The following is a 12,926-nucleotide window of genomic DNA, read 5'->3' on the forward strand; positions in this document are numbered from 1 at the left end:
TAGTAGTAGATGAATGTTAATGATAAAGTACTCAAGAATGTTAAATACAAAATTGTACCATCATTTCATAAAAGATGTCACTCTATGCCATGTTCTAAATTTCAGACATTTCTAAGTTACCAAGTTTGTGGTTTTAATATCCTTCTTTTACTAACCCTCGACGAGGTAAGATCTTTTATACGAAATAAAACCATTGAATAATTACAAATAGAAGTGACACCGCAGATTACTCTGCAACTATAAGAGTGCCGGAAGATAGATGAACTACATGTTTGCGCCTCAACTATTTTGTATTTTCGAGTTGAGTCTTAACTAATAATTTTTTTAAACCTTCATAAAAAAATTAATAATTTATTATTATACATTTCAAAGAGCTTATATTGATATAAGTTTTCGTATTTTGAAAAGTCATATTAGTCTAGAGAACAAGGACGATGCCTTTTGCTCCTACTGGCCTAGGTTCGAAGGTGCAGGGAACTAAGTCCACGGGAACTAAGTCCACTGAGGGACTTCGTTCTCATTGAGTGGGAACGAAATCCACTTTAGTGAAGTGGTTTTCTTTCCCATTCAAGGTGGGTTTGAATTCCACTCTCTAATGGGAACCTAGTACACACTCAAAAAAATCAAAAGAGAATTTATTTTCAACAACGATTTTTTAACGAAAAACGAAAGTAATCAAATAAGCGTGATTTTTCGTAAAAGTACTTTTTAGTAAAAAAAATCGAGCAGGGGCATAAGTCCCGATTTTTTTTCGGAATTTATGTCCCACTTTACTAGTATCCAATTCGGGACTTAGGTATGTCCCTCACTACTGAGACATAAGTCCCAAAAGAAGAATTTCGGTACTCATTTCCCACATGTATTTTTTTTATTTTTGCGTATAAGTACCTGAAGAGACAAGTTAATATGACCACTGCTGATGCAATAGTAGAACCGGTCTTGATTTATTTTTGTCGGTAGTACCTAGTCCAATGCAAAGCACAATTACAAGATGTTGAAAAATAAAAAAGAAGTTGGCAAACTTAATGGTTAGTCGAAATAGCATCGTGACAAAATAAGATCATGGAAAGTGAAAGTCTTTTCGAAAATATTTTTGATATGTATTCTTTTTAAGTTGATAACACGGTGAAGTGGAAAAACTTTTGCTAACATGCGAATCTATTTAATTTGTACAAGCCAAACGCGAAGCGGAAAAAAATTTTGCCCAGGGGAGAATCAATTTTGAGGTGTGAAAATAAAAATTCGCGCGAATTTTTATTTTCACACCTCAAAATTGATTCTCCCCTGGGCAAAATTTTTTTCCGCTTCGCGTTTGGCTTGTACAAATTAAATAGATTCGCATGTTAGCAGATGTTTTTCCGCTTCGCGTTTGCCAAATTCTTCACTAACATACAAACATTTGCGTCTGCCTGGCGATCTAACATTACCTAAGCAGAGGAACGAACTTGCGTGAGCGGTCCACTTAGGATATTTGAAGTCGCCAATGTCGGGGTCTTTTTAACTAACTGAAACCTTGCCCGGCTCGCTTCACGCGTTCTAAGTATTTGAAATCCCTTTTAGGGTTCTCTGTCCCGTTCATGTAACTTCGTTGCTCCGCTAAGGGTATGTAAAATCGCCAGGAAGGCGCCAATAACAACACTTTTTTAAGTAAACTGTGCCTTGTCCCGTGGATGTTAATTCCAAATTAAATGGAACTAACATCCAATTGGGTTAGTTCCGTGAGTGTTACACTCTTTTCAGTTTCTTGAAAACTGAATTTCGAAATGAACTGCTGATTTTCCATTCTGTAAAAGGTCAAATTAAAAACTCGCGACTCTTTTTCTTCTTATTTTACTTCTTCTTGGTCAAATGGGAATTAAGTTAACATTCAGAGGGAACGAAAACCACACGTTTTTTTGGGAATTAGATTCCCACCTACCATGGGAACTTACTCCACTTTACTAAAGTGGGTTTCGTTCCCACTGAGTGGGAACAAACTACCTCAGTGGACTTAGTTCCCGTGGACTTGGTTCCCCGCACCGGTTCGAATACCGGTAAAATTTGAAATTGTTTTTTTTTTGTTTTTGCGGAGATTTTTTTTGAGAAATTTAATTAATTTTTATTCTAGTAATGTAAACAAAAAAAAAAAAAACAATCTCAATTTCCCGTCAGATTCGAACCTAGGCAGGTAAACTTAACACACATTCACCTTATCCTCTAGGCTATCTCCACTTTTTGAAATAGGAAAACTTTTATCTATATGTATAAGCTGTTTAGGATTTGATTTTGGGTTGCTGGATTTGCTTTTGGATTGTTGGCTTTGCTTTTGGATTGTTGGATTTGCTTTTTTAATTCAATGCACGATACAAGCGACAATTACTTTACAGCGGAAGTTTCCCTGGGTGTCCACTTCTATTTGTAATTATTCAATGATAAAACTTTATAAGGTTATCTCTAATCTTGCGTTTTTAATTTCATTTTTTCATATATAGAACTTTTATCTGAGTATTATTATCCAAGAATCAGCAAAGTCACATCACGTCGCTCACGCTAACACAAGTATAAAAAGGGTCTTGATGAGCTTGTTCGTAATGTTTGGTTTAAATTAGCATAAGTAGGTTGGGAAAAACCCCCCCAAAATTTTAGAAGGGCCTCCCAACTTTTTCGACTTCCTGTAGATGTTGAAGACAAGTCTTCAAGGGGGGAGTGTGTTACAGCTGACCATAAGTTTAAAAATATTTTTTTGTTCTTATCATTGAAATATTTGTTTATAAATTTTTAAAATTTTCGTTACAAAATACTTAAATCATAAATCAATACAGATCTACCTTCTTAAAAATATATTAATATACCACCCACCAAGCATAAAAGATACCTAGATGGTGAAAGGATAAATTGCAAGAGTCAAACAATAATTATTATGAGTAACAAAAATAATATTTTCATGTGAGTTTAAAAAAATTTGTGTAATAGTGCGTTAGAAGTTAAACAGATTCAATAAAATACCCCTTATGAAGTCGAAAAATTACGACGAAACGTAGGGAAAAAGTTTGAAATAAAAAAGTTTTATTTGCATAGATAATAGAAGGAAGTGACCTAAAAAGCCCGATTCAACATAAATATTAATAGTTCAAATAAATAATTGGTCTAATTTATAATTAATTCAACACTTTTGTCTTCAACCGATGCTTCTCCTTTAACTTTGGAAATAAATCCAAAAATTTTCTCAACATTTGAAACCCATATCTACTGTTAAGAATAAATAACATAGTAAACCTTTTTGCAATACCAAATTAAAGGTTTATAAAACCCAAAACCCACGTGGTTAGAACAAAAAGAGGAAATTTAAATGAAAATAAATTAAGGAGATCCTCCGTCTGGGTCACAGTTTATGCAAGACCCCACTGAAAAGCGTCCTAGTGAGCAATTTTATCTACATATCAAATATTGAAAAACAGCAAATGAGGAATAAATATTGCTCATCTTGTTTTCTAGATGAAAAGGCTAAGGGCCATTTTATTGAAACAGAAGTTGAAGGTTTATTTCTTTTCTCTTTGTTTTTCAACTCTCGAGTTTAAACTGGTAAACTTCCATTTTAAAATATATACCTGGGATATTGTTACATCCAATCAAAAACTGTCAACTTCATCTTATCATAAAAAGGATTATAAACTTTTTTAGATTGGTCATTGCGTTCAACACTGTAACGGTCATATTATTCACTGGTTTAAAAAATACATCTGGATGTAAAGAAGTTGAAATGTCAAAAATAAATCAAAATCCGTGATATTCACTATCACACAGAGAAAAAAACAGTCATTTTTAACTATTTTTTAACTATTTTCATAATTAAAATCGGGATAACTATTTTGAATTTGGATTTATTTTTGACATTTGACCATTTTACATCCAGATGTATTTTTTTAACGAGTGAATAATATGGCCGTAAGATACTTTAAAATAAACTCTTGCAAATGCGGTTTAAAAAATCCAATAAAAAAGCACGTATACGCCACAGTGCACGTGGACAACGTACAAATAATGTGAATTATAACTTTGGCCTAGGTGCTAACACACCCTTAACGAAATTAAATAAACATTTGCGCTTAATAATTAATCTTCTTGTCATCAGTCTTAAATAAACAGAAAAGCCAAATCCTTTCAAATAAGAATCAAAAATTTTAAAATATTTGCTCAGCCTCGTCAAATCTTCTTATTTTTAAAATTTAACAAAAACAAAAAAATATTTAGTACAAACGTAACACAAAACAAATCAAAAATGAAATTTTTGATATAGATTTGGTTACTAAGTAACCAAAAATAAGCTACTTAGTAACCAAAAAGTCCTTCTCAGGAAATTTTTTGCTATCAAATAAAGTGAAAGTAGCGCTACATTTAATTCATTGCGGATTTTTTCCCCGGTGTCAATTCTATATAAGAATTGTTCGGTGATACAACGCTACTTGTTAGACTATAAACTCGTTTTTACAATAGCAAGTTCGATTTCATCAAACTTATCAATTTGATTATGCGAATTTGCCATCAACAACAAATTCAAGTTAATTTGAGAGATAAAAGAGGTGATATCGTTTCACGAAACAAAAAAAAATATTTACAAACACATTAGAGCTAAGACAACAAATCCGTAAGATTTATTGGCAAGGCGATAATATTTACTAAACTGTTATCGCGTCAATAATGACAGGATTTGTGAGAACTTAATTGCTTTTAATTAATATTTTTTATTTAACGCGAGCAAGGATACGTGTACACCAGAATTCTTCGATATAAAATATCGGTTTATGATAGTTGAAATGACGTATGTTTAATGGTGAGTATAAATTTACTTGATGTGTGTGACTTTAGGGGAGGGGCAGTGAATCCATAAGTTACATAGTAAGACGTTGATTTTATATGAAAAGTCAGAGCCACACAAAGAATAATGTGAATGAACAATGAACATAAAAAAAATTTGATTTTATTAGTTTTTAATGCATTTTATGAAACGACAGAAAGGTTTTATTATAGGGCAAGACCGGGTAAATGTAAACAAGGTTAGATGTGAACAATTTCCTGTTTACAAAGAAACCATACGAGTATGCACTTTCATATAGGTACATAAATACATAGGTACAGGTAAGTAAGGTACCTATAATCTAAAATGTATCGACCACAAATATACATAATATGTATATAAGAAAAAATGTTTTGCAAGGCAACAAAAGTAGCTAGACTTTTTGTTCTTTAAGTTTCCTCATGCTTAAATTGTATTCAAGTAATAAAATATTCTGAGTTCCATTACATTAGCAATGTCTTACGTGGCTTCCTTTGTTCTTTATACTATTAGTACAAAAACCAATAAATACAAAAAAAATTAAAATCTAACGAAATAAATTTGACAAAGTTCCTTTTGCAATAAGGATAAAGGATCAAAAGAGTCTATAATAAAATTCACGACTGGGTCGCACGTACTTGCTCTTACAGCTCAAAGCACTTTTATGTAAGTTTGCTTGTAGATTTTAAGAGCTGGCTCTATATAAATTAAAAAAAAAAATTGATGTTGGATAAGAGCCGACATTTTGGGCAAAATATTGTTAAATACATTTTTTTTTTGTTATTTGATTTTTTTTTTTTTTTTGGAAAAAATAAAAATGCTGTTTTATTGCAATTGCTTTGAATATTACTCCTGCAAAGTTTAATCAAAATCGTTTGAACCATTTTCGAGTTATTTGGTATAACTTGAAAAATTTGTATAGGGGGTACACTTTCTAAGCAAGGTATAAAAATTTTTTTTGTACACGAAACCAATACTTGCCCTTTAGAGCAAGTAAAAAAATGTATGTGGAAGGATCTGAAGATTAACAAAACAGTGAAAAAAATTGTTTGTGGGATTAATATATTTTTTAACTCAGAATATAATGACATCAAAATCAAGTCAGTACGATAACTCTAAGGTCAAAGAAAAGTTATTGCCGATTTAAAGTAAGGGAACATGTTTTTGAGGAGTTCATTTATTAATGGAAAGGTTCTATAACAGCTAACTGAAATGTTGTATATTTTAAAACTTTATAAAAAATTTTGGTTTGTTATGTTAATTTAAACAATCTTAAAAAAATATTTTTTTTAAAGAAAGATGATATTCAAAATTATTACCAGAAAAACTATGACAAAATGTTGTACCCCAGTGAAAATTAGTATAAATGTTTCCTTTAGCAATTTAGTACCTAGTTACCAAGAATCTAAGCAGTCTATATAAACATATTGAGAGTATTTTCTCTTTTGGGAAATAAGGAAAATCCGCCATAAGATCCAAAAAGTTAATGGTATAAGTGGTATCATTGCGAACTTTATCAGAAATATAGTCGTTGCCATGGGAATGACAAAGAGAATAATTCTATTTAAATCATGTTTTTCTGCAACGCAAGAATAATGTACCTACTGTGAAAAGCTCTTCTCGTCTGGTCTTCTAGATTTTGTTTAGTTTTTTTTTTAATTCACGAAGACAAAGCAATTCACAGTATATACGTTTTTCCAATAAATAATAATCAAACATCCCCACTCATGATGGGTTATTCTGATATTTCAGACATTTCGATTCTTCAAATTCGGAATTGATTTTTCAGACTCAAAGCTTAAATACACTGGTCTGCAAAATTTAACTTTTTTTTTCTCCTTCAAATAACTTTTTTATATTATGAAAGATTAGACTTTCCTGAATCTAAGTCTAGTTTCAGAAAAATTCTATCAGGTACCATTTTTGTAAAAATGATTTTTGACAAATTTGGGTACTTTCTAAAAAATCACCCTTTTAGATTCATTTGAACTTGTATAAAATTAAAACTATTTGTCAAATTTGGAGGACTTGTAATATGACCTATAGATTGACACCAAATATGTCCTTTTACATTAATGTTTACTCATTTTTTAAAATACTGATTGACAAAAAAAACAGACATTTCGAAATCCTTCACCTTTTAGTAAATCCTACATGAACAAAACCACCTAAATTAAGGAAAATGTAAAATATCAATGCCCATTATTATATTTAAAAAGTCAAATATGTAAAGAAAACCATAATAAAATACATTAAACAAAATTTTTACGTGTTTTGTAAATTTATATACTATTTTTCTATTTAGAAATATCTTATTTGTAATAAACCATTCGATAAACTGCCTTGTAAAGCTTCAGATTTGTTTCTCCTGGAAACAAAAGCATACTTTTCTTATATTTGTTTCTTATAGTTTTTGATGTGCTGAGTTAGAATCACGTATATTACGATATTCGCATTAAAGATATTAAGATATTCGCATTAAAGTATCACAAAATCAATTTTTTTTTTTAAATCTCAAAAAAAACTACTATATCTCAAAAACCAGAGCTCAACGAAATTTTTTGAGTTCGGATTCAAAATCAGCACACTAAAGTCCATTAGAAAAGTATACTTTTGTTCTAGGGAGAAAGATATATTAATTTTTAGAGATCAGTTTCTTTATGGTAAGATATGCCAAACTTGATAAACTTACTTAAATTAAGATATTTCGGAGAAGAAAAGAGATATTGAAGAAAAATATAAGTTCTTTCGTAAACCGTAACAATTTTAACTGAAAAAGATTACATTATGCCAAAATAGTTCTTCGAAAATAGCAAAAAATGGGTTTTTGATATTTTTCAACGGGAATATCTAAAACAGGTGACGTGCTAGGTCAGTTCTGACTTCTGCTGAAAATGTTGAGTGGCAGAATGATATCAAGCCACAGTACAAATTAAACATGTTTTAAAAATTGTGTGCGCTTAAAGTTTTTTTTTATATTTATAAGCCAGAAATCATATAAAATTTAGTCGTCCTATTTTGCCAGTTTCTTTTACATTCGTTTTCAATTTGTTCAAGTGAAGAATATTTTCCAGCAAAGGTATAACCGGGCCGTTTTGACGGTTCGCGGCTTCGTGTAAAATGGGTCTAAAACTGGCAAAGATGTAGTTAGGTACGTTTTACTGTTAACTCCTCTAATTAGAATTTGTTTAAAAACTTTATTAATATGTTTAACAAATATTTAAATATACAAATATATTTATTGGGAAATTTTGTTGAAGTATCTACTTAGAATTTCAGAGTTTATTATTTTGTGTGTACTTAATTAAACTAAAAAAATAATTTTGCAAAAAACAATTTAAGATCGAATGCTGCAACCCAAAGTTTGACGTGAAAACCGATTTGTAATAATCGGTACCTACTTATTTACCGATTTTTTTTGTTCCCTTTTAATTCATTAAGATCTACAGTTTAATAATAAACTGGGCAGGGAAAAATCAACCTTAAGCTACTTTAAGCAACCTTTCAATTTGTGTATCGAGTATGGGTTAGGCCAATTGAAAAGGAATTGAATATTTGTGCTTCTCAAACCAATATCTAATACCATTAGGATACGCATTTAATATTCCAATAAAATGAACAAAATATTGAATGCACCACAAACATAAATAAATATGTTTTGCCTTTTCAACTCTATTGTTCAAATATTAACTCAACACAACCACCAAAAATGAAACCCTTACAACTGAAGGGTTAGAATAGAAATCATACGAAAAACAGCTACCAATTTTTCATCAACTCATTCTAGCTGTCGGCCCACCTTGGTTAGGGTTTGTGAAACTGCCCATCATCATTAGCTTCCATCAACCACCTTTATTCATACCTGCTATCCTTCATACATAATTCCAATGAAGAATAAACATTCTTACTTAATTAAGCTTGATCAAGTTCGTTACCCCCACCGAAACCGTTTATGCACTGGGTGTGTTCAACAAACCACTATCCTGTGATGGCTGCGTCCACCCAAACATCACCCACTCACTCAACCACTATCCACTTTTCAAAATTGATGAGGGTTATGTGTGTTTTTTTTTTTCTTATTTTATTTATTTCAATACCAGGGGCAACAGATATCCAAAAAAATATTTGACCGAATGCATTGAACTGCATTGAACTTACCAGCACAGGTGTTGATTTTGTTGATGATGGTGATGATGATGATTGCCGTAACAGCAATCCCCATTTTTAATCCAAATGAAAAGTGCATGATGTTTAATCCAATAGTATACGAAAAATTTACTCCTCAATTTGTCCACTGATTTGGGTATATTTTGACACCAGTGGAAGGTTACTGCCACACTGACATGATACCAATCAACTATAGGTTAATAGATTTAAACAACAAAAGATACTTTTTTAAATCACGTTCTTTATTTCTTTTTGTTAATTAAATTATTAGAACAATATTTTAAATTTTTTGGTTCACTGGAAAGCCGTTATAACAACTATTAACCAATTTAATCAATTAATCAAGCTTTTATCTATTTGCACTCCTAAAAATATTTAACCACAACCGGAAGGTAGAATGTTGCCGGCCGGTAGTTTTTTTTTTCTTTACTTGCTATTCAAGGAAGCGTAGATATACCTAGTATTTCCGACAACCCGTAGCGTTTAAATGTCGGACACGAACTGTTTTAACGCAATGGAAATTCACTTTATGGCGAGCCAGTCGCAGTTGTTGAAGAAGAAAAATACATCCTCTAGTCCTTTGGCTTTGGCTATAGGAAAAGAGATAGTTACTACCACTAATACCGGTGGCATTCACTATAACAGTGACGACACTGCGATACGACAGCTATGACGAACGAGATACAAATGACGAAAAAATCTTCCTGAAAGTGTATAGAAAGCTACGACCGAAATGAATATGAAAAATACTTTTCTGTCACGAGATCTGTGTAGTCACAGTCACAGTGCGCCCGACAACGATGATTATTTTCGTATCTGACCCGACACGCCGCCGTCGGATGAAAAGTTACGTTTGTACTGCCGCTGATGATGAGACAACCGTTGACAATAACTATGGTCTGAGCTTAGTTGCTCGGTGTATGAAATCCCCAAAAAAAAAAAAAAACAGACGAAGGAAGCAACAACAACCAATCCACTTAGACATCACCACCAGTTTGAATGCCACCCACATCCCACACTTTGTGTTGCTACCAGGATAACGTGATAAAGAATAACCCAACGTATACGTTGATTTCTAAAATGGGGAGGGTATAGCTTTTATGGTTTATTGTGAATATTTCGATGATTCGTACTAAGAGATAAAGTGCGTGGAACAGTGGTATCAAAAGGTCAACAAAAAGAAAACAAATTAAAGAAACGAATGTGTCGCACGTACTTGCCCTCAAAGTTAGAGTTTCTTGTATAGGTCGTCTTGTATTCATATTTAACCATTATCGATTATTGAAATCAGTGATTAATTTTTAAGCTTTTTATAAACCGAATTTGGATAGTTGGATGGATCTTATCTGTCCCAAAAAATGCACTGTACTGTCTTTTTGGGATGTTCGTTAAATACCAGTTTGTTTTAAACTTAGACCAATTTTGAAGTTTGAAAAGACTTGAGCCATCTGAGTTTTTCTTGATAAGTATTCGAATGATCCTCTGGAGGCAGGCGCTACTCCACCAAAAAATCAAAAAGGCTGATATTGTGGAATACATAGTAAGTCTATCGAGGATGGAGTGACAGCATAATCATTTATTCTAGGAGAGCTCTTCTCCTCTCCCCCTGGTATAGAGTTGTTTCTTCACGCCTTCAATGGCTACGAGACCACCGCACCGGTTCCTCTAACCTGTCTGAAATGTTCATGGACATAAGCGCCAGCCTGTAATAGTACTTTATTACAACCGCACCAAAGGTGGAGTCGAAGTAACGACAAGCTCATCGAACTAGGGGAAGATATTGGTAGAGTTAGAGCTTAATGACCAACTGTTCAAAGCTTGTATCACAAAACCACAGTAAGAAAAACTGCTTTCGTATTATAGGGAGATTTGCACCGGTTTTAAAAACAGTTCCCGAGAGGCCTCCTTAAAAAAGTGTCAGATGTAACCTTTGCTCAGTAGCAGAGAAGATAAGAAAAGCGGAACCACTTGAGGATGTTATGGGAAATATTGTTGACTTCGTCACACAAATAACATATATGACTTAAATGTCTCCCTGAATTGCCAATAAATTAGAAATAGTTTGTATAGAAAATCATACACATTTATATAACTGACAAACAATATTATAGGATCATTTCTTCCAGATGCCCAAAAAATAAATAAGATGTGTTGAAAACAAATAAAATTTCAAGTAGGCTCTATTGAATGACTAAGGCAAGCTTAAAAAAAATCTGAATTTAACGCGTTCAATGCAACAACCTTAACTTACATTTTTAAAATAAAAAAAAGAAAAATATGTAGGGCGAATAAAAAAGCCGCATTAAGAAAAGGAGTGTTAAACGCACCTCACCACATGATTACTTAACTATTTTAAAACTGGGGTCGAATTATCACGGGACTCGATTACGATTATACGTTATCGTTTTGAATATTGCTGTCTTTATTTATCCAGTAGAAAAAGTAGCGACCAGAGGCGGCGGAAGGGGTGTGCGGAGTGTGCCCCCGCACACGGCCCCGCGCTTGGAGGGGCCCCGCGGGCGCCATATGAAAATGTCTCGGCCTTTGGAAATAATAACATCCGAAAAAAAAACATGTCTCTTTTCTTTATTCATATGATCAAACAAAAAATAATTCAATTTGACTTGTTTCCACTCGATTTCCATAATTGCATTGAGATGAGTCGAAGCATGGTCTTAACTACATTGGCCACTTTTTGCAAAAGGAAGAAAAGAAAAATATTTGTTTTTTCGCTAGAAAAAGAAAATTAAACAATTAAAGATTATTGTTTAACTTTTTTTTCTCAAGTGAAGCACATAATTAGTTTACCAAACAACATGGATTATTTAAAATGTTTGCTTTTAATATTCCCAATTTAATTTAAAACTTAATGAAATGCATACATTTCTTACTACAAAATCTCAGTGAGAAAAAAGGCTAATTTTCAATTTTGTAGGTATAGTTACTTAAAATTGTACGAAATAATTTTTTGTATAAAGCTTTGAAATAGGTAAACTTAATTTCCTCTAAAAAAATTTTTTTGTTCGCTTAAGCTCGCAATTTATAAGATATAGCAGATTTTTCACACTTTTAAACACTTTGTTAAGGGCTTAGAACATTTCTGTTTTCTGCCACCAATTTTTTGATCTTCTAAAAAATGATTAAAAAGGACCATTTTATTCAGTGGAATTTTCGCTGTTTCCGTATTTGAACACATTTTGCCACACTTTTCCCGTTTTAAATCAAAAATTTTTCTCAAACAAAAAAGTGAATATAATTTATGTATTTATCAGTTATTAAAAAATAATATTAAGTTATTGATAAGTATGTATCTAAGAGAGGAAAGCAAACATCAACAGAAACAATTACCATTAGTCAATATAACTGAATTGAAAAACTTCCAACTAGACCATAGATAAACACAAACAATAGGTCGGAAAACGAAAAATATAGTCCCACAACTTTGTTAGTTACATATCTTCCTGTATTTAGCAAGGCAGAGAAAGCCCCTTGATTTTTCCGGAGTCTTCTTCTTCAAGTCGAAAGCCAAAATGAATCACCAATTAAAAGAAGCAATAAGTCCTTAATATTCCTAAAATTACATTTTGATGCAAATGTCGTCTCTATACGTAAGCCATCGCTTCGGTTAGGCCGAAGAAAGAAATCACAACCGTTTTTATAATAGAAATACAAGTGATTTTAAAAACAATAGTTCAAAGAAAGAAACAAATCCCGGCTTTATTTCTTTCTTCCTACTGATAAATTTTAACAAATACAATAGTCGGAAAAAGTATTTTGACAAAATGAACATTTTTCTAACTGATGAGAATAATCTGTTACGGTTAAACATAAAATAAGGAAGTTCACGGTTATTTAATAAGTATATTATGGTGAATCTCATGATAGTCAATGGCAGTCATATAGTTGGTATTATGCTCCGAGGCTGCATTTTTTGTATAAAAAGTAT

At 32.0% G+C, this 12,926-nt stretch overlaps 1 protein-coding gene across 1 annotated transcript in view; it reads right to left on the reverse strand.

Annotated features, from left to right (window-relative positions):
• LOC129920890 (uncharacterized) overlaps window positions 1-9,252 on the reverse strand; it is a 40,049-nt gene extending 30,797 nt beyond the window's left edge. Inside the window, exon 1 of the mRNA XM_056002386.1 lies at window positions 8,972-9,252. Coding sequence (XP_055858361.1) covers window positions 8,972-9,059 — 88 coding nt within the window. The 5' untranslated portion in view covers window positions 9,060-9,252. The remainder of the gene's footprint in view (window positions 1-8,971) is intronic.
• Between the last annotated feature and the right edge of the window lie 3,674 nt (window positions 9,253-12,926).

This window comes from Episyrphus balteatus, chromosome 1 (assembly GCF_945859705.1).
Source record: "Episyrphus balteatus chromosome 1, idEpiBalt1.1, whole genome shotgun sequence".
NCBI lineage: Eukaryota > Metazoa > Arthropoda > Insecta > Diptera > Syrphidae > Episyrphus > Episyrphus balteatus.